A 23431-nucleotide genomic window follows, 5' to 3' on the forward strand; every position below is an offset into this window, starting at 1 on the left:
CACTCCCCCCGCGATTTATATTTTGTTTCACAATGAGTCATGACCAACCAATTACATTATCCAACATTGTGTAAGCAACTAACACATTCCACGTGACAGAATCGTTTTTGAATGAGTCGTTATGACGATATCAATACATCCATTCATAAAGATTATTGTCCGCCATCTTGGTTTCATTCCTAAAAACACGAATGGCGGAGTGATTCGGAAACAAAGTCATTCGGTTGTGGGCGGGTTCTGGGATCACGTGGAGTGTGTTATGAGAAATAACAATGGCTGAAAGAAGTGTTTCAGCCAATCAGAATCAAGAAATGTGCATGCCATTGTATAAAGATCAATACAGTCCGTATTAAGTGATGTTGCGTTTCTTTTTAAAATGTAGCCAAGAGTAAAGACCCTAACTCTATCAAAACAGCAGTCAACGTGTATATTTTCAGCTCTACGTTTGTTTACCAATGATCTTAAGTGTTATTAGCTAAATATGAGCTTATAAAAAACTCTGCGCATTGCACCAGAGAACTGATGATTTAGACGCAAATAAAGGAAGCCGTCATGAAATCGTTGTAGTCCTAAGAAAGAGGAGACCCAGGTCTACATTTCATAAAACTACACTACCCAGCTCATACCAGCTGCTGACAACGGAAGTCCAACCATTTCTCTTCGAAATATTGACGTGATTTTCGTGTTTATATCTCACAGGTTGAACAAACCTCAACCTTATTGCCATAAAATACAACGTCTATTGTTTCTTTACCTTTCTGTGAAGGTCTAAGAGAAAATCGTGTCGCAATCTGGTAAAAAATGGCAGAGCTATGGACATTATACAAAAGTAACTGTACTTACAGTAGATTTCATTCACGGCCTTTGCTGCCCTATAACGGGCACCTGGTGGTACTAAATCCAGATTTAACTCATCGGAAAGAGGAGATTTGTGCCGATCCATCCATCCATGTATGACTTGGCCATAATAAGGTAATTTATAGGCCTGATATTCTATATTCATATTTCAAATAGCATGTGTCCGGATGGCAAAATGCAGTACTGTATCTACAAAAACCCATGTAAATCATCTGCCATTTGTTCATTTGCTTAGATGTTTTGAGATTTTTCACTTTTGGTCAATGTCAGCATGGTGTTATTCACCGTCAAAGATGGAAAGCTAGGGCTTAAGAGCTAACTAAAAGTGATATATCACAATATATCACAGTATTACATTTCAATACTTCAGGGATCACAGACCATTCAGAATCGCCATATTATCACATTGTGGGCCAAGTATGGTGATAATATATCACTTCTCTCTCTACAACAAATTTCTGGGTAATACTATCACTTATCATGCCTTCACAGACCACTGCTATGCCAATGACACTCAACTCTTCCTCTCCTTTCCTCCCTCAGATACCCAAGTCTCTGAACGGATCTCGGCCTGCCTGTCCGACATTTCCACCTGGATGACGACCAATCACCTCAAACTGAACCTAAGCAAAACGGAGCTACTTCACTTGCCGGCCGAATCCTGAATCCACTGACCTTTTGACTGCTATTCTCTGTCCTCACTCCACGATGGTGGAACAAACTTCCCACCACAGTCAGAACAGCTGGAACCCAGCTGTCTGTACCAAATACCTTTTTCTCAAGAAATCCACAGTTGGAGAGAGCTGCTGCAGTGCAGACAGAGCGGATGGTGATACGGAAGGATACGCTGACGTTGTGGCTAGCTGTTAGAGTGGATTTAATGTCTTTGCATCAGACAGGTAAGAGTTATATAATAAGTTAATATAACGACCCTCACTGACCAAGAGACTGACAGGTAAGAGTTATATAATAATTATATAATGACCTCACTGACCAAGAGACTGACAGGTAAGAGTTATATAATGACCTCACTGACCAAGAGACTGACAGGTAAGAGTTATATAATAATTATATAATGACCTCACTGACCAAGAGACTGACAGGTAAGAGTTATATAATAATTATATAATGACCTCACTGACCAAGAGACTGACAGGTAAGAGTTATATAATAATAATAATAATAATAATAATAATAATAATAATAATAATAATAATAATAATAATAATAATAATAAATAATAATAATAATAATAATAATAATAATAATAATAATAATAATAATAATAATAGAATGACCTCACTGACCAAGAGACTGACAGGTAAGAGTTATATAATAATTATATAATGACCTCACTGACCAAGAGACTGACAGGTAAGAGTTAATATAATAATAATAATAATAATAATAATAATAATAATAATAATAATAATAATAATAATAATAATAGAATGACCTCACTGACCAAGAGACTGACAGGTAAGAGTTAATATAATAATAATAATAATAATAATAATAATAATAATAATAATAATAATAATAATAATAATAATAATAATAATAATAATATAACAACCCTCACTGATCAAAAGACTGACAGGTAAGAGTTAATATAATAATAATAATAATAATAATAATAATAATAATAATAATAATAATAATAATAATAATAATAATAATAATAATAATAGAATGATCTCACTGACCAAGAGACTGACAGGTAAGAGTTAATATAATAATAATAATATAACGACCCTCACTGATCAAGAGACTGACAGGTAAGAGTTAATATAATAATAATATAATGACGTCACTGACCAAGAGACTGACAGAATAATTGTAACGCTAGGTGACTTTTGTTGGAATAACGTTACAACACACATCGCCTGTCTCCCATCAACACGGTTAAATTAGCATAATAAAGTTATAAAATGTAAACAGCTGAGCTCCTAAGGTACTTGTAAAATTATTAAATTCAGAGTTAAATGGTGAGTTTAACGCAGAAGCAGCGAGTGGTGCTGCTATTGTGATTACTCCTTTTTTTTTTTTACATGTCTGCTAACCAAACACATTGCTCTTTTGTTTATAAATCCTGTTTTTTTCTTTGTTCTTTTTTAAATGTTTTTTTTCCTTTAAGGATTTTTTTTAATTTGTTGTTAAGATTGTTTGGTCTGACGGATAAAGACACTGAGTTGTTTGAAGAAATAAGAAGAATAAAAATTTTTTTTTTTAAACTTTGGCCATTCCCCTGGCTCTTTTATACGTTTATCGCATTTATACTGGTCAAGGTCGACCGACAGAAACAGGCTGAAAGGGTTCAGATGGGGGGGAAGACACTCTGGGAAAGGCACGGCTGCAGTCCGGGATTCGAACTCGCTAAACCCCAGATCCGTGACGAGCACGGTTGTCCCCGGCGCTGAAATAGCGCTCGCGGTATGTGGTGAGCTACTGGAGCTCCCCAGAAATAAACTTTTCATTCATTCATTCATTCATTCATTACATTATAACAGAACGTTTGATTCTGTCAGTATTCAGTACAGTATTCAGTATTTAACATGTTTTTGTGAGAGCAAACGTTTGGAGCTTTGTTCGTAAACAGCAAAGAATGTCCGAACCCTAAAATAATGTCATCCGGGCCTCAGCCATACAACTCACATGGCCAAAGTGTCCCTTCTTGGAACAGTTATAGCAGTAGGGAGGAGTTCTGCCTGTGTCTTTTCCCACCCGACACTTAGGAGAACCTGCTTTGGTCTGGAGTAGGAGAGGAGAGGAGAGAACAGGAGAAGAGAAGAGAACAGGAAAAGAGAAGAGAAGAGGACAATTAAATAAATCAGACACTTTATTTACCAAGTGCAATGAAAATGAACTTTCTGGTGCAGACAGAACAGCTTACAGAGTTTCACAGTAAACACACGGAATAGAATGTCACTCGACAATCAAATACTATGTACAATAACACATTGGCATACAGTGTGATTTGCTGCCGCAGAGGAAGGTGCAGTGAGTGTCCAGTAGTGCATTAGTCCACTGTACCATGTGGTAGAGATACAGTATACTGTATTAAGATAGAAAAGCATTAAACACTTCCTACAGGGGCAGCGTGCGTGATTAGGAAACCTAGCCGCATTTCTCGGAGACGCTCTCTGATTGGCACTGACTGACGCTCTCTGATTGGCCACTGACGCGTTTGCCCAATCCGTGACGAGCTGTGTCTTTGCCCATTTCCACATCAAACAGCCTGCAAACTACCTGGCGTTCTATCGCCATGCTCTAAGACAAACTCTAACCTTAACCAACTTCGAAAGAGTGCCTAAGCTTAACCGTCGAAATAACTTGCCGTCACGCTCTAAGACAAACTCTAACCTTAACCAACTTCGAAGAGTGCCTAAGCTTAACCAGTGTAGAAACAGGCGTCGGCCAATCAGAGAGCGTCTCCGAGAAATGCGGCTAGGTTTCGTAATCACGCGGGCAGCGTTTCTCTTCTTCCTGGAAACCAAGTGTGTTTTGCTCCTCATCATCTGAATAGAATCCACCGGCAGCTACGCTTCTCCATTCTTGCCCGTCCCGTGTCTCCTCCTCCGCTCCCATGCTCTCTATTGATACGGCCTGGCTGGCATTGTGTGGCGAATATGGGCGCTGATATAAAGCCATGATTACGCTGCAATAGTTAGGGACCTGTAATGACCCTGTATAAGTGTGTGTGTGACGTGTGTGTGTGTGTGTGTGTGTGTGTGTGTGTGTGTGTGTGTAGGTGTGTGTGTAGGTGTGTGTGTGTGTGTGTGTGTAGGTGTGTGTGTGTGTGTGTGTCAGTGTGTGTGTGTGTGTGTGTGTGTTGGACACAAGGTCCCGTCCCCTATGGGCCAGTGTTCTGAAAGCCTTCCACGCTCCAGTGCTCACAGCAAATATACACTGATAAAGAGAGAGAGGGGAGAGAGACGGGCACAGTGCATTTACTGCTAATGTTAGACACGCGCACACCCACACGCACGTGCACACACACACCCCCACACACACACCTAATGCCATTCTTTCACACACAGACAGACATGCATGCAAAAACACAAAAAGAAATGTGAAGAGTTGCAGACACACGCACACCCATATACGCTACTTACCTAATATACCATATACAATATTATACCCACACCTAAGGCCATGCACATGCATGCAGTCACACAAAGACATGTCGTGGCAAATATTATCATGTCATTATAGATATGTGTTTGAAATATATATTCTATCATACATTTTCGACTGTCTCTTTAACAACTCCAAGATGTGGGGAGACAGATGACTTTTGACCTATCTTACCCCTTTCTAGTGTGAGCAAGGTTGTTTCCCACTCCAGTTAAAGACATAACAATAACACCGCCTAGCCAAGGCTTGTTATTCATTTCTCCCTTTGGGCATATTTTGGTTTTACCTTTCTGTCATATCTGGATGTCTACTGTACATCATTTCAATTGTGTATTTAATCTGTGTCTTTCTGGTCAGACGCTTGTGTCTATAAACTCTCTATAAACTGATCATTTTCACTGTGGCCACAATGAATAAATCTATGTTATTTTTTTTTTATATAACTCGACTCAATGATTCACTCGGCTCATCCTTTGTTCTTAGTACGGTAATTTCCACGACAATTATGGCGACAAGATGTTTTTTTTAAGGGTTTCGAGGCTGACCACCAGCGGACTAAAATATGGTGATTGCCTAGGCCTAGAGCAGGGGTTCTCAAACTTTTTCATACCGTGACCCTATTTAATTTAGGAATTCTTTTGGGGACCCCACAGCGTGTAATTTCAACGTGGAATTAAGGAATATCAAAATAAAAGCACACGTTGAACTTGATCATGCATATTTATTAGAAAATGTAATTACAGCACTATCTTATCAATACACAGTTATAAAACGAGGCATATTTAGCCAGGATATGTTGCCAGAACATAAAAAATAAAATAAAATCTTTATTATTATTTTTTTTACTTGCCAATGCGCTGTCACCTACCCTCGACCCCAATTTGGGTCGCGACCCATAGTTTGAGAACCACTGGCCTAGAGCCTTCCAGGAGAGCACTATCATTTCCCTGTCTCAAAAACCTCAGAGAAAAAAAGACAGGAGAAGAGAGAACCACTGAGAGAACGTCTGGTTGTCACCTCCGGCATAACTTACCCTGGTGCAGTGGTGCAAGGTCGATAGACCCAGCCGGAACATTAGGTGAGCTGTTGTGATTCTGATTTCTGTCTAAGAGTTGTCTAAACTAGGACATATCATTGTATTTGTATATATTACTGTGTGCTTGGCATTGGCAGACTGGCGACGGGTTTTTTCTAAATACTTTTTACCCATTAACACGTTGAATGCCCAGCAGGGGGCGCACATTTAGTGCTTGAATGCCCACCATCCGCTTCAATGTTAACGTTAATATCGCCTAATCTATGTTTTAAATTATGGCTATGTGTCTAATCTGCCGTCGCATTATCAATGACCCATTTCCAGTCAACATTGTCGAAGCGGATTGTTTTTTTATCGGTTCATTTCCGTTTTATAGCATTTTGAAAAGCCCTCGTTTTCAAGAAAAAAATAAAGAATCCCTGATAAACGCTGATGTACTGTAATATTCTAGAATGTTGTCATTTTTCGGCCTATTTATGAATCGTTTTCAAATAAACGCTAGATTATCGATAGTATATTATGTGTACGTATGCACGCTGGTGCCGCAAGCTGTAAATCGATTCTCTTATTTCCTGATCACTCGCACAGTCAAAACAAGGTCTGATTATCCTAAGACTGATCAAATAGATTCCTTACCTGAGATCAGATGGTATCCAAATGGATTATTCCAATTCCTGATCGCCATTCTGAAAATCGATCCTTTTTTATTGATCCAATGCTACGTACTGTAAAGACATATTACACGCTGTCCTGAGGGTCCAGCATGAAGCTGATCGGCCCCGGTTACATGCGTGAGAAGTAAAATGTGGAGTCCGGGTTTTTTTTTCTCATGCATTTTCATTGAGTCCAATCCAAAAGGACTCATCTGGGAGACGATAGGGGGCGCTTTTTTCACATCTGAGCGCCTGGGGTGGCTGATTTACCAACGGTAGACTCGATTGATGAAATATGAATTCAGATCGCTAATTAAAAAAAAAAAAAAAAAAAAAGAGAAAAAACAAATATTCTCGCTATGGGCATTCAACCCGCGGGGGGTAAACCCGAAATATCTCGGTTTGGGCATTCAAAGTGTTAAGTATGTCCATGGGTAGGATTGGACTTTGTGCCCGAAAGTAAGGTGAGGTGCAGGGTTTACTACGAGTATACTAAATATTTAGTTCAAGCAAGAGTCCCGGTGGGCGAGGACTGGGGTTTTTGAGCTTCAAAGAAATTAAGGCAAGAGTCCCGGCGTTTTTTTTTAAGTTCAGAGATCCTTTGAGACGCTGTTCTGTTTCTGTAACCAGGAGAGACAGCTGTTTTCACAGGTTTGTGACTTTTTTACTATTTTATCTGGTCAATCTGCAGTATTTTCATGAAGAAAATTAGGGTAAAGGGGCACTTCATAATTTATCTTTCAACAGTCCAGAAGCTTAGGGCGCGATTGGACTTTGAGAAATTCCAAGTTTTTAAGGCACTGCTCTATTTTTGATAGGGAATTCTTTTTCACAAGGATGCGGGAAGTAGAGACTGTGCGTGTGAAATTGTACCTTTTATCAGGGGAAGAGACAATTGCTTTGTTTGTTTGTGAGATAGGAGCTGCCCTGCTCGTGGAGCTTTCGGTTGGGTGGTTTGGAAGACCTGACCCAGTGAGGTCGAACTTTTCTGCCATTAACGTGTAAAAGAAAACAGGAAAAAATAAGAGAAAAAAGGTTTATTACACTGTACTAAGTTAACTCTGTCTATTGTTTTATTACAGGTTCAAAACGGTCAGGTATTTAACTGTGTGTGTATCAAACAAGAGAAACTGTCAGGCTTTAAAACTGTGTAGGACCGGGTGTCGAAGCAGGAGGGGAGACTGTCATGTTTTAAACTGTGGATACCGAACAGAGGTTAAGACGACTTTGAACTGTTGAACAGTAATTCAGAACAATTTTATTGCACCGTAAACACTGTATGAATGTGATTTGAATGAAAGAACTGTGGTAACGGGCAAACGTTTGTTAAAGCGTGGCTGAGAGAGAGAGAAAAAAAAGAGGCAAGAGAATGGATAGTGATTTCAGATATACAGAGCTTTGTTGATTTCTGTCTTCCAGCTGGCACTCACTACAACATCTCTCTCTCTCTCCCACGTACACCTGTACCCCGTATACCTGTACCCCTCTCCTTTGTGGTTTCTCAAGGGGGGTCTCCTCCTTCTCTGTGGTAAACCAATGCCCACCGACCCTGCTGCTCCAGAGGCAGATGCAGCTGAACCTACTGCTCCAGAACTGGGAGGCAGAGACCATACCAGCTCCACTCTGTAGCTACAGAACATCACCCAGCTATGGGACAGCAACCTTATCACTGGCCAAAGAAGACAAAAGATCTAAGGGTGTCATTAGGAACGGGTGCTCCGCTCCGTCCTTGAGTGTGAACCCCCCCCCCCCCCCCCTCCCTCTGGTTTGCATACACACTGCAGACTTGGTTCGCTCCCAGGCACAATTGGGGAGAGCAACTCTCTATAGTCTATATATTTCTGAATTAACCAAAACAGTTACATGGGACATTTTCGCTGTACCTCGGGAAGTAATGTACCAGCTAAACCTACACGATTATTATTATGGCCATGCCGCGCGCTAACCACATAGATTACAGACAGATAGACAAAACATATAACGAACAACGTAAAAGATAATTGCATATATATTTGATCGCTATAGTCCTGCTGAACACAACTAGTCACAACGTCGGGCTCCCTTGCTTTGGATGGGCTAACCGCCCGGCCACATTACTGTGGGTAGTGATTAAACAACGGAGGGATCACTGGTTGGTTTTGGCCGATTATGCTGTCTATCTAGGTCGTCCTCGGACGGGCCCTCCATCGGTGCTTCCAGTCATCCCGATCCTCCATGCATCTGGCTAGCTCGTTGGTGCTTTCTGTTCCCGCATCTCTCCTGGGTACGTCCACGTAGGTTAACGTGGGACGTCCTCGTGATCGATGCCCGTGTGTTGGTTCCCACAGCACAAGTTTGCTGGTTGGCATCTCATGGTGTCTCTGGCAGTGACCTGCCAGCCTCATTCTCCTGACTGCCACTTTATCGCTCACCTTTAGCACCCCCCCATACAAGTTTGCATTAGTGACATGCTGTGATTATGCTGTCCACTGCATCAAACCACGGAAAATATATTGAAGCCTTATCTTCTTCACTTTAGCTCGACATTGTTGACTGATCTGTTGTACCCATGCACGCACATTTTCTAATAACAGCATTATTAGACATGCCAATCCAACGAAAGACGTGCTGGTCGCGCTGGAGAAAAGAAAAGATGTTGCGTTCGTCTTTTACGTGTTATTTTATTATTATTATTTTGTATCCACTTTTTCTCCTTATTTTTATTTATTTTTTCTCCAATCCCAATTTCACCTCGCCAATTCTCCGCTCCCCTGTCTCGAACGTTGCTAGACTATGCCTCCCACTGGTCGGCTGCAGTGAGGACCACGCCTTGCATCACGTGTCCCCTCCACGTGCGTCTATGCCTTCTACAACGCTGCTCGGTTTCCGGGTTCCTCTGATTGGCCACTAAGCCCACGTGACCCTACACTAGCACGCCCCCCAGTTATCGCTTACGCCCGCGCATGCGCATGAGCCGCGACTTTACACTCGTGCTGTGAAGCGCCAGCGGGGCGAGGCGGTGGTTTCTCCCCGGCTACCGTGCGCCGCCGCCGGCTTGACTCTTTCAATGACAGAGCTCTCATATTTGCGAATGCATAAACTATATCTTAAATTATGGCTATGTGTCTAATATGGCCGTCGCAATGACTTGTTTTGTTTACATCAGGGTGAACGCTGTTGCATTCGCAAATATGAGAGCCAGCAATACGCAGCTCCAGTTAACCTAATTTATACCGTAATGAATCATTAAAAAAATATACGGTTAACTGGAATATGTTGTTTCTTTACACATATGTTGGATTATGTAATTGGTTTGTCATGACAAAACAATAAAAATCGCTACTTTACATCAGGGTGAACGCTGTTACGCTGCCACCACCCACTTCAATGACAGAGCTCTCATATTTGCCAATGCATAAACTATATCTTAAATAATGGCTATGTGTCTAATATGGCCATTGCTTATCAATTGACAGAGCTCTCATATTTGCCAATGCATAAACTATATCTTAAATTATGGCTATGTGTCTAATATGGCTGTCGCTTATCAATGACTTCGCAAATATGAGAGCTCTGTCAATTGATAAGCGACGGCCATATTAGACACATAGCCATAATTTAAGATATAGTTTATGCATTGGCAAATATGAGAGCTCTGTCATTGAAGTGGGTGGTGGCAGCGTAACAGCGTTCACCCTGATGTAAAGTAGCGATTTTTATTGTTTTGTCATGACAAACCAATTACATAATCCAACATATGTGTAAAGAAACAACATATTCCAGTTAACGGTATATTTTTTTAATGATTCATTACGGTATAAATTAGGTTAACTGGAGCTGTGTATTGCTGGCTCTCATATTTGCAAATGCAACAGCGTTCACCCTGATGTAAACAAAACAAGTCATTGCGACGGCCATATTAGACACATAGCCATAATTTAAGATATAGTTTATGCATTCGCAAATATGAGAGCTCTGTCATTGAAAGGGCTTCTACAACGGAAGAAGGCCGCTGCTGCTGGACCGAGTCAAGCCGGCGGCGGCGGCGCACGGAAGCCGGGGAGAAACCACCGCATCGCCCCGCTGGCGCTTCACAGCGCGAGTGTAAAGTCGCGGCTCATGCGCATGCGCGGGCGTAAGCGATAACTGGGGGGCGTGCTAGTGTAGGGTCACGTGGGCTTAGTGGCCAATCAGAGGAACCCGGAAACCGAGCAGCGTTGTAGAAGGCACACCCTCCGGTACACAAGGAGGCAGCTGTCGCGTCTTTTCACCTGTACAGCGCGATCTCTCAGTGGCGAGGAGTAACGCGTGGGAGGCTCACGCTGCCCCCGATACTTCCTGATTCTGCTGTACAGGCGCACCAACCGACCTGTAGGAGCTACCTGCCTCACCAAATCCGTGCATTGGTTATCCAGATACATGAATTATCATCTCAGAATAAGTGGCTTTGTATGCGTGTTTTAGCTTATTACAGCTTACGTTTTGGGCAATAATTATTTAGAGGCTCCATTTTTCGTGGAAGAAAAATACATCAGTCTAAATAAATGCATTCGAACAAGAAACCAATGTATAGCAATGGCAAAATTGCTTACAAAATTGCTTGGGCTTGTAACGTGGCTTCATCTCGTAGTTTTCATCGATCCACTGAGCCGTGAGGCTCAACATGCTTGTTTGGTTGAGGTCTGAACTCGCCAAATTGCCCATAAATATAGTTTTTGTGGGTATTGTCCAGTTGTTGCTGTATGTTTTTATCTGCCCAAAATTCAAGCAAGCATGAAAGCATTACAGGTGTGCTTGCACACCATGCCCCGCTCTGTCGTCGGGGACACTGGCGCGCACCCGAGACCACCTATTCCAGCGGTCCCGTCTTGGACCGAATCAGCGTTCTCATCACACTATTTTGGTGCGATCGTGCTCTGACTCGACCCCGAATGCCTAGTGTGAAAGCCCCCTCAGAGACAGTTTCAGCAATCCTGAGCTGCCATTCAACAGCAGGCCTTTAACCAAACCTCCTTCATCAGCCTGTTTCATCAGTGAAACGAACCAAGGACAATGCGAAAGAAGAAGACGGGGGTGTTGGGTGGTGCCGGATGGAGGGGGCCACCTTGAGATTCTGCAAATGATTGAGGCCAGTTGAAACACACACTACAGATGTGCATTTCATTGTTTTGTGTGATTATGTTTTTCATTCTTTGTATATGTGTTTTTATTATTCTCAGAGTTTTGGCTCTCAGAGTCATGTGTTTTCAAGTTTGTTTTGTTTTCCGTTTTATCTGTTCTGCTCTTAGATCAGCAGCCCTGCAGCTATCTCATAAGAGAACATTTATTAATATCAGTCATTCAAACAAAATTTGGTTCAACCAGGAACATCCATGTACTATTGAGATTTATACAACGGCATGCAAATTTCTCGATTCTGATTGGCTGAAACAGTCCATTTACACGTATGTATCTGTCACAATCCACGCTCCTGGTCCCAGGACCCGCCCACAACCGAATCACATCACTCCACCGTGCGGATTTTTCGGAAAAACAAGATGGCGGACAATAATCTTTAACAAATGGATATGTTGATAGCGTCATAACGACTAAATATAAAGCGATTCTGTCACGGCGAATGTCTTAGTCCTTTAAACAATGTTGGATGATGTAATTGATGGGTCATGAGTCATTGTAGAACAAAAGAAAAATAGCGGATTGATTGATTGATTATTTGCAATTTTTTTTTTCTTCCTTCCCCCTGACTGCAGAGCTCACTCTCACACACACACACACACACACACACACACTCACACTCACACACTCCTGTCTGCAACGGCGGAGGAGAGTCAGACTGAGAGAGAGCTGGGTGTTGCGCTGTTTTAAGTGAGCATGGCCTATTGAATTGATTGATTGGTTGATTGCTAATTTTATTACTGTACGCCTGGTTTCCAACTGGTTAAGTTTAGGCCCTCTAAAGTAGGTTTAAAAAAATAAATAAAAAAATAGGGCGAAGAAAACTTTTTTTTCCTATGGGGCAAAGAAAACTTTTTAATTTGTTTGACCTACTTTCTATAGAAGCATCTAAGAATGAAGTTCTATAGAAAGTAGGTCTGCATACCCTTAACAATTGTGTGTATTGAGCCGTACTGTATTGTACCCATTCTGCATCTGGTAATAAAATGTTCAATCAATCATTCCAATAACACACAGTTGGATGTGTTAGTTTGTTGGATCCGTTGGATGCACTTCCGAGCTGCTTCCACATGGAGGCAACTTGTCTTTTTTGTTGTTGTGGGAACTACTTTTTCTGGCGGATGGTTTTTTCAATAAATCTTCGATTAATGTGTGTTTATTGTATAGCAATAAGGTTGGATGAATGTGGCAGTTGTATAAAAACATTACACCACTTGCAGTTGTGATTTGTGAACAATAAACCATGCCTAGGGGGGTCTAACAACCCTCGGCTGCGCCTCGGGCCTAACGACCACCCCTAGGCATGGTTTATTGTTCACAAACCACTCCTGCGCGTGATGTAATGCTTAAGTAAATCCTGATATACAGTCCAATTGTTAAGCGACCTTCTCAATTCTTAAAGTTAGAGTAGGCTAGTTTTTCACTCTTGGCATTTGTTTTGGGAACGCTCCGTTCCAAACTGATTCCAAACACTGCAGTCATAGCAGAGCACGTGTTTTCAACCTTCAACCACCAGGGATAGTCTCCTGTCATCTGGGGCACTTGTCATCTGTCATCATTCATTGATGTGTGGATTAGTTTCTCCCTTTAGTGACTGTTTGATATAATAAAGTTTCCCCTTTTTTTCTGATTTTTCATTTACATTTGAATTACAGTTTAAATTCTTGTTTTATCATTTCAGATCATATTCTAATCAGTGTTTTTATATATATATATAGATCTGTGTGGAAATATATATTCCATCATACATTTTCGACTGTCTCTTTGACGGCTCCAAGGTGTGGGGAGAAAGCTGACTTTTGACCTATCTTTTCCCAATGTGTGAGCCGTGGCAAGGTTGTTTCCCACTCCAGTTAGAGACATAACAATAACACCGCCTAGCCTAGGCTTGTTATTCATTTCTCCCTTTGGGCATATTTTGGTTTTACCTTTCTGTCATATCTGGATGTCTAATGTACATCATTTCAATTGTGTATTTAATCTGTATCTGAAGACCTCTTGGTCACTTTCTGGTCAGACGCTTGTGTGTACACATGTGTGTCTCTCTATAAACTGATCATTTTCACTGTGGCCACAATGAATAAATCTATGTTAATTTTTTTTTATATAACTAGACTCAGAATGATTTACTCGGCTCATCTTTTCTTCTCTTAGTAATTTCCACAACAGACATGTATAACACACAAATACATGAGAACGCACGCACACACACACACAAGATATACACTCACACATACCGGTACACACCTAATGCCATTCTATCTCTCTCACACTCACACAAATAGTAGACACAAATATGTACAGCACACACACACACAGCTCTAATGTCTCCTCTAAGGTACCTCTCCCCATCCCATTATCCCTCCTTCCACCCCTGATTCTACGATTACAAATGATTTCCTCCACACATAATTTTTTAAACATAGCTTAGCTAACCTCCCCTCCTCTTCTTCTCCTCCTCTCTCCTCCATAGCACCCCGCTCCCCCCACCCCTCACACACACATTTTCTCTCTCTCTCTCTCTTCCGCTTGAGTAGTTTTGCAGCAGAAAGGATGAATGCTATTAGAGCGTCGTGTCATTATCAGGTCAGGCCGGCCGGGCCCATCTCCATCACAAAGGCCAGGAGATCACAGACCTCTCACGCACACACACACACACGCGCGCACACACACACACACACACACCACACACACACACACACACACACACACACCAAGGAGATCACAGTCCCTGACTCAACCCCCCTGGCCCCTCCCCAAACTACACCCCTCTTCCCATTCATCTCTCATGTAAATTGGCTGTAGGTCTCTCTCTCTCTCTTGCTCTCTCTCTTTCTGACCTTGGGTTCCCCTTATCTCTCCATACTCTGATCCAGCACATAGAGCAAATGAACACAAGCAAAAAGAAAAAAAAGGAAGGAATGAAATCCCCTCCTTCTCTCGCAACTATTGGTGATAGCCGGCTTCAGACATTCCATGGTGTGTGTGTGTGTGTGTGTGTGTGTGTGTGTGTGTGTGGGAGTGGGCGTGTCTGTCCCAGACATTATTAATTAACTGGATAAACCTCCATCCCTCCTTCATTCTCGCTCTCTTCTTCTTCCCAGGCCTCCTATCTGTGGCATCTAAATAGCTAATAGGGGTGAGGAGGTGAGAAGTGATATTGAATACCCCCCCCCCCCACACACACACACACACACCGGTGCCTTGGCTGAGGACTGGAGCCATAAAAGCTACTGCATGTTCTGCCGAAGTTAATAGTGTAGCCAAGCCACCAGAGTCCGGTGGCAGCTGCGTTTACCGTACGGCTACTTCCTGGTCTACGCCACCAGGCATGAGTGGGACCACAGCAGTGCTGCGTGGCTCAGCTGACAAAAGAATGGCAAGTAACCCTGCTGGAGTAAAAAGGTACTTATTGACCTATGGCAAACTCCGCCCTCTTTTCTCGATCCTCCAATCACAACTGTTGCTTCCCCTCGGACAAACAAAGTTTGTAATTAATGTATGCATTCGTGGTATTGTGACACAGCATCCACCTAACTGCCAAATTTCCTGAGAAATGATGGGCTGGGTTGAAAAGTGTCTGCTGATGGATAGCTAAGTTTAAGGCTGGTAACGTAGCCATGTTCAAGTCACCTATTCCTTTTCTGAGAGTGAAAAGAAGCTAAGAGGGATTCGAGTGTGATCTAGTGGCTGCTGATATGTGGAGAGGCTCAGAGATACTTTGTCAGTCAGACCAAGAGAGAAGCGTAAAGCTGGAAGACGACTGGTGGGCTGGGGTGTGTGTGTGTGTGTGTGTGTGTGTGTGTGTGTGTGTGTGTGTGTGAGGGGGTTAGTTTGAGAGGGTCCTAAGGGCTTGTCTGTGTGGACACAGACAACCAGCCATCCGTAACCCCTCATACATGCACACACACACGCACATAAACATGCTTTCCCACACTCCTCTCTCTCTCTCTCTCTCTCTCCTTGGCTTGGCTGCTGGTGGCAAAGCCGTGTTAATCCTTAGGCCAACACAAAGCTCAGACTGTTACAGACTACAATCTGAAGGAACACACGAACACACACACACACAGTTATCAAATACAATCCGAGAAGCAAACAGGCTTGTGTGTGTGTGTGTGTGGGGAGGGGGGGGGGGGGGGGTGGGCCAGCAGTGTGTTTTGCATACGTTATTGCAGTGGAGGGAGGAGGTTTGCATAATGTTACTGGAACCACCAGGGAACCACTCTGGATGCTTTCATCATAGAAAACACAAAACTACTGGGCTCCTACCAAAACAAACACACCCTTGAGTGTGTGCATCTGTATGTGTTACATGGCTGTGCGTGTGTATGTGTGTGTGTGTGCGTGTTTGTTCAGCATGGCGGGTTAATTAAGAGTCCTGTGGCCTAGCCAGATGAAATTACTACAGTATAAGGCAAACATCTTTTCGTGGAAAACCGGTGGCATCTTTGAGCGCCTTTTATCTTCATTCCAGAATTTGTATTATGTAACATCTGACATCACTGATGTTGCAGCCGAACAAACAAAATAAATGCATTCATTCATACACAGAAAATATGCAGGAAAGCCGGTGTTCGTGTGTATGTTTGAGGGAGAGGGGTGGGGTGACATAGAGAGTGAGAGATGAGGAGTGGGGGGTGGGTAGGCCTTCCAAACAGCCAGATGTGATTTCTGCCCCCTTTGTGTCTGCCTCAGACCCCCGACCGGAGCCCTAACCCTGACACACACACACAGAGCGTGTCCTTGGGGCTTCTGCTATCTCTTCACGTCAGTCAGTCAATCAGTCTGAAAACAATCAGTAGGAGCCATGATTTCCTCTTCAGAGAGAGAGCGAGAGAGAGAGAGAGAGAGAGAGAGAGAGAGAGAGAGAGAGAGAGAGAGAGAGAGAGAGAGAGACAGACAGACAAAAGGAGAGCAAAGAGGATGCGGGAAAGGAAGTTACACAGAATTATGACAGAGAGAGACAGGGTGAGAGAGACAGGGTGAGAGACAGACAGAGAGAAACAGGGTGAGAGATAGACAGAGAGGGAGTAAGAAAGAGAAAGAGAAAGAGACGAGAGAGCTTCTAGGAATGTAGTCTAATGATAATGTTACAGAGGAGAGCAGTGCTGGGCTGCCACCTCTGGAGACCCCCCCCCCTGTGGAAAAAGATATTATAGGCTAATCTATTTAAATCTATGTTATTCAATATCTACTCTCAACGCTTTCTGTCAGGTTCAGAGGCTGTTTCTGTTGTGATTTAGTGGTGGTGCTGTGAGCCTGTGTTTGGCTGATTTCATTACATTTGACCTGTTTAGAGGTACCACACACAGAATCTGTTACGTATGTCATATATACACACAATCACACATACATACATACATACATACATACATACATACATACATACATACATACATACATACATACATACATACATACATACATACATACATACATACATACATACATACATACATACATACATACATACATACATACATACATACAGTAATGGGAAATATTAAAGGACTAAACGATGAGCCGTTTACAAATCATTCTGAGTCATTATTTATAATAAGAAGAAAGTTTATTAACAATAAGAAGAAAGGTTATTTCACCGTGGCCACGTCTGAAAGGACAGTCTATAGTCAGAGACAATATGTTAACCCACTAGCGTCTGGCCATAGACTGACCCAGAACGCTGTTTCAGACATATGTTAAATACACAGTTGTCAGACATAACATAATATATCAGATATGATGACGAAGGTAAACAAAAATGGTTCTCAGGCAGTGGGAACAACAACAAAGAAGTTATGGCTGGCGAGATGTCAGTCCATTGGAGTCTTCTTAAAGAGACATACACACATTAACCAGTCAACCTGGTCACACTGAAAGTCAAGCTGTATAACATGATATCTCAACCCAGATCTATAAGAACATGATAATATATTCCACGACAATACATACATACATACATACATACATACATACATACATACATACATACATACATACATACATACATACATACATACATACATACATACATACATACATACATACATACATATATACATACATGTGGAGTGAGTCTCTTAACACATTGAGGACCGGCCGTCGCCGTCTAATATGTGGCTGGAGGACAAAGCTTTGTAAACAAACCGATGTCCTTTTGGATAGCTATATCTATACTTTATAGTATTGCTATCTGTCCATTCTCATTGTCACTTGAGTGCATAAACCGTCGCTTCATAATGGCTTAAAGAAAATAAAAATCCATCGGTTGGTTGTCATTTTATAGCGTCGTGAATATAAGCTTTATCGCAGTTTTCGTCTCATATATTTTCTGGGAAGCTAGATATGAGGCTAAAGGCTACTCACGTTATATCGAACGGCATTTCTGTTGTATATATACGAATGAAATAAAACAAACTGCTTATCATCCGGACTATTACAGAGCATCTATGGATGAAATGGGGGCGGCGGGGGACGCCGATTAGTATTATTGATTAGCAATAGAGTGTCCGTGCAAGTAGCCACATTCACTGATCGATTGCTTGCGTTTTACAACAATGTCTGATCCGGCTGTAATTTGGGTGAAGAGGGTCCTACCGTCAGCCCATGTGATCGCCGGCAGCATTTCCCCATTATTCATCGGCATCTGGTAGATCGATATGTCCATTGGCTGATCATAAATCCCATTATTCCAGGCTGAAATCTGCGCTTCGAACCGTCATCAACGGTGCAGGCTGTTCGCTTGGGATCAAGCTAAAATGAAACGCCCATAGACTGTAATTTTTTTTTTAAATCCACTCGCCCACAATGATACTGCAGTGGAGCGATGGCGCCCCTAAGAGGATCTGGCCGGTATTGCATGTCGCCGATTTCAGAGGCGGGTAAATCTGCAGAGTCGATGGGGGATCTTGATCCGTTTATTAATATGGAATAAAACAATAACAACTTGCCACGAGTTAACTCGTGGCTCTGGTCCTCAACGCATGGCACCGAAACCCGAGTTAACTCGTGGTTGGGCGGCAAAGTGTTAAGCACCAGTATGTTCAAATTCAGATTCTCTGCCAACTACACACACAGACACACGCGCCATTGACCCCATCATGAAAGTCAGACCTTGCATTCACATGAGCAGGAAGTACATTTTTGAGGTTTTGGTTTATTTGATTTGTTTTCCAATACCAATTACACTGTGATATGACCGTATGACGTCTTTTTCCACTACCAATTATACTGTGATATGACATATTTTTCCAGTACCAATTACACCATTAGACTTTTTCCTAAAATTGTTCCTGTGCTACTTTATTCAAAGTAAATTTCCATCACAAATTCTTTATTACTGTTGCAGTGTCCAATGTTTATATATATATATATGTGCAGGAGGTTTGTTAAAGGAACTAAGGGGACTTTATGTGGTCCAGACATACAGGATGGGAGAGGTTTATTCTATATACCAGATATACAGTACATATACAGTATGGGGAGGTTTATTCTATATACCAGATATACAGTACATTATACAGTATGGGAGGGGTTTAGTATATATACCAGACATACAGTACATAGTATTGGAGAGGTTTATTCTATATACCAGATGTACAGTATAGATACCAGATATACAATATGGGAGAGGTTTATTCTATATACCAGATATACAATATGGGAGAGGTTTATTCTATATACCAGATATACAATATGGGAGAGGTTTATTCTATATACCAGATATACAATATGGGAGAGGTTTATTCTATATACCAGATATACAATATGGGAGAGGTTTATTCTATATACCAGATACACAGTATCAATATACAGTATGGGGGATGTTTTATTCTATACCAGTTATACAGTATAGGAGATGTTTATTCTATATACCAGATATACAGGATGGGAAAGGTTTATTCTATATACCAGATATACAGAATGGGAGAGGTTTATTCTATATACCAGATATACAGTATATATACACAGTATAGGATATGTTTATTATATATACAGTATATGAGAAGATTATTCTATATACCAGATATAGGTATATTCTGTATACCAACAATACGCTAAGTATTCAGCGGGCTGTTCTGCTCTTTAACTGGGCTATTGCCCCATTTCTTCTACCATACAATACTTTCTAACCATCAGCTAAACAACTCCCAGCTGAGAGTGTCTGTCTGTACTGTGCAATGATGAGACAGCAAAATACGCTCTCTGAATGGACATGGATTTAAAGGATTTCAATAGACCTCCATTTGAATTAAACACACTGTGAAAAGAGGAGAGAGGGAATGAGGTGAGGAGGACAGGGAGGGAGAGAGACAGAAAAGAAAGAAAGGTCAAGTCAAAAACCTACAATTTCACATTCAGCAGAAAGAAGCAATAAGCTCAGCTGCTATTGTTAATGATTACTTCTCTTTTGTTCCATTAGCATGTTAGATAATGGGAGACTCACAAACATACACAACGCAAAGTGGATGCATGACAAACAAACATGAACGCCACAAAAATTGGTAAATGTTACCAAGAGCTAATACAGTAGAAATATGATTGTAGTACTCTCCCCGACCACTGGGGGGTGCTCTAATCCCACACAGTGGACTGAAATAGTCCTATAATGGCTAAGATCACCCTGGCTCATTTCCACAGGTGGAGGTTAAAAAACAAAAAAATAAGAAAATAAATAAATAAAGGCTGACATAAGGCGGAGGGGAGACTTTTACACTTTGTTACCGTTATTATATTATAACAACCTAAAAAGAGTCAAATTAGCACACCGGCCACTCCCAACCCCCCACCGAGATCTTGTCAACTTGAGTGAATCACAACACTGACCTTGTTCCTGGCCAAGGACCTGATGTGGCTTGGTTCAATAGCCAGGTGGTATCTTTTCAAAGTAGAGGTTTGACTCAATACAGAAAGACTGTGTGCCCCATCATGTTTAGGACATGTTCCCTCCTCTGCGGTTGAGCCGGTCTCAGCCAGGAGGACTTAGAGCCCTGGTCTGTCATAATGAATCAGGAACACAATGTACTGGAAGAGTGTCACTCACAACCTCACGTTTTGTCATCAATAATATTATTACTTTTATTACTTTAACACATTCAGCGCCAGAGGTATGGCAGTGTGTGCCAGCGCTTTAAGCTTTAATGAATGGGGATACATGCCGGTGTTTGTAGGGCTTAAACTATATTAAATATCATAGCTATGGATATAAAACTATTGCCCATTTGACATAGAGTATCTATCGTTCAATTTGTGAAAACATTCCCGTTTTATACTGTGGTGAATATGAGTATAGTTTTAGAGTAATTCTGTGTAATCCCAGGAAATGCCGCTAAGCAGTGTTTAGTGCATTCACTAGAAACCGTGCCATTCCTCACCTGGATCAACAATCAATCTGAAATCAACGCTATATTATCGGTATTATGTTTCATCATGCATGCATGAAAGGGTGGGGTGGGGGGCTTTCTATGCTTCGATCGTCACCAACGGAATACGTTACACAGTACATTACAGACACAGGCTCCGATCACGGGGAAGGAATTATTGGATCAACGCAAGGTTGATACCCTATAGCCCTTACCTTGACTAGGATGTAACTAACTAACCTTGACTAGGTGATGTAATTTATAGGCATGCTGCAGCATCAACTCTTAAACCTCTGGATTCTGCATATCACTCAGCTCTCAGATTTATAACTGGTGACAGATATGATACTCACCATTGTGTCCTGTATGATAGGGTGGGTTGGCCTTCTCTTGCAGAAAGGCGCAACAAACACTGGTATTTATTTATTTTTAAAGCCCTTATTGGTAAACAACCTGTTTATATCTCCTCACTGTTAGATTGGAATATTGGAACCTATTCAACTCGATCGAATGACTGGATGGTTCTTAGTAGGGGTGGGAATCACCAATTTCATCATGATACGATACGATATCGATTCTTTGGACAACGATACGATATTTGCCGATATCACAAAGTCTCTCACGATACAATACGATTAGATTAGATTCAGGTGCCTGCAATCGATATGAGATGATATCATATGCCCATTTAACACAATCCGTAACATTTAGATCAACTAAAAAAAGGTAACGAAAATATCATTTGACATTTGTATTTTTGAGCTCTTCCAGACATTTAAAGGAAAATCAATCTATTGTTTTTAATACAAATAGACCTCCTGTTCACTGTAAAGTGCCACGTTTTGATATATTGAGCTTTAAACTTTAAGCTCCATTTTTTGGAACTCAAAACTCAACCTAAAACCCCTCCCTACCTCCCTCTCCCAAACCGTTCCTACAACAATTTGTTGATGTTGCATGATCATGTATAGGCCTACATTTATTATGTATTATATTGTTTATGTTTAAATAACATTTAAACATCAAACTCCTCTGACCTCATCTGGTCTTTCCAAAGACGCGCGCACACACACACACAGAAAGGGAGAATGCTATGCTGTAACGTCTACACACACGGTGCTACTGCTGTTGTTCTTGGGCGGATATGAGACTCGCCACAGCATTTTCAAAATAAGAGTATCGATATGAATCGATCTTATTACATTGCATCGATCCGATTAGATTGTTGATAATTACATCGATGTATCGATCTGGATCGATGTATCGTCCCACCCCTAGTTCTTAGGGTTCCTCAAATTTGTTCTGAGCTAGGGAAGTCAGCCTTTTCTTTTGATGCCTCTAACTCATGGAATGTCCTTCAACTCACGCTGAAATTGGAGGTTCTCCCTTCCCTTGGAATGTTTAAACGTATGATTTCAGACCATTGTGTGACTACCTGTAACTGTTCAAAATTCAAAAATTTCTAAAATTATTTTGAAACGTTTACATTTTTTTTTACTCTGGTGTTTACATTTCTGTGAATATTGTTTTTATTATGTACTGTACAATCGTCGTTTCTGTAAATGAGGGAAACCTCAGATGCTTACGATTTTAAATAAAGGTTGAAATGAAATGTACTGCAAAAAGAATATTCCAATTATCTGATCGCCATTCCAAGTATTGATGTCGATCGTGTTGCCAACATAATCCACCAAAGCACATGAATCCGCGGTGCTTGATTCTCCCCAATCCATGTGTTATAAACATTACTTCTGCCCGACTAGGAAAACCCGGACCGGACTTTTTAGATCGACGTACAGGCTGAGCCAGAGAGATTCCAAGGATGTGCAATATTATTGGACGTTTACGATCTCAGACCCATTCCCAATGATAACATCAGGCTCCCTCCATGGATTATGAATGGAAATAGCGAATAAAAGAAATAACGACCAAAACCAGACTTTTCTCGGGTTTGGCGCTCAAGCGATGGCGAGTTAACCCGACTTATCTCGGCTCTGGCGTCCAATGTGTTAAAGAATTAGATTTCCTAATACATGAACACAAATATATTTTCTGTTAATGCATGGACTTGTTTGGTATTCAATCAAGAATCAAGAGGTTTATTTGTCACATACATACCAGGGCATACAGTGAAATGCGGGTGGTCATGCCCGCATTGATTGTGCAAAATACAATAAGTAAGGGATAATGTATAGCTACGAGGTCATTGTCGCAAAATAATTGACCGACAC

General features: G+C 41.5%; 1 protein-coding gene across 2 annotated transcripts in view; it reads right to left on the minus strand.

Annotated features, from left to right (window-relative positions):
* Positions 1-23431, minus strand: part of zcchc7 (zinc finger, CCHC domain containing 7) — a 169431-nt gene that overhangs the window by 8356 nt on the left and 137644 nt on the right. For both annotated transcript variants that reach the window (XM_084318815.1, XM_084318814.1), the window contains exon 8: positions 3514-3609. In XM_084318815.1, the coding sequence (XP_084174941.1) occupies positions 3514-3609 (96 nt within the window). The remainder of the gene's footprint in view (positions 1-3513; positions 3610-23431) is intronic.

The sequence above is a fragment of the Notolepis coatsorum genome (assembly GCF_963971535.1).
Source record: "Notolepis coatsorum genome assembly, chromosome: 7".
Classification (NCBI taxonomy): Eukaryota; Metazoa; Chordata; class Actinopteri; order Aulopiformes; family Paralepididae; genus Notolepis; species Notolepis coatsorum.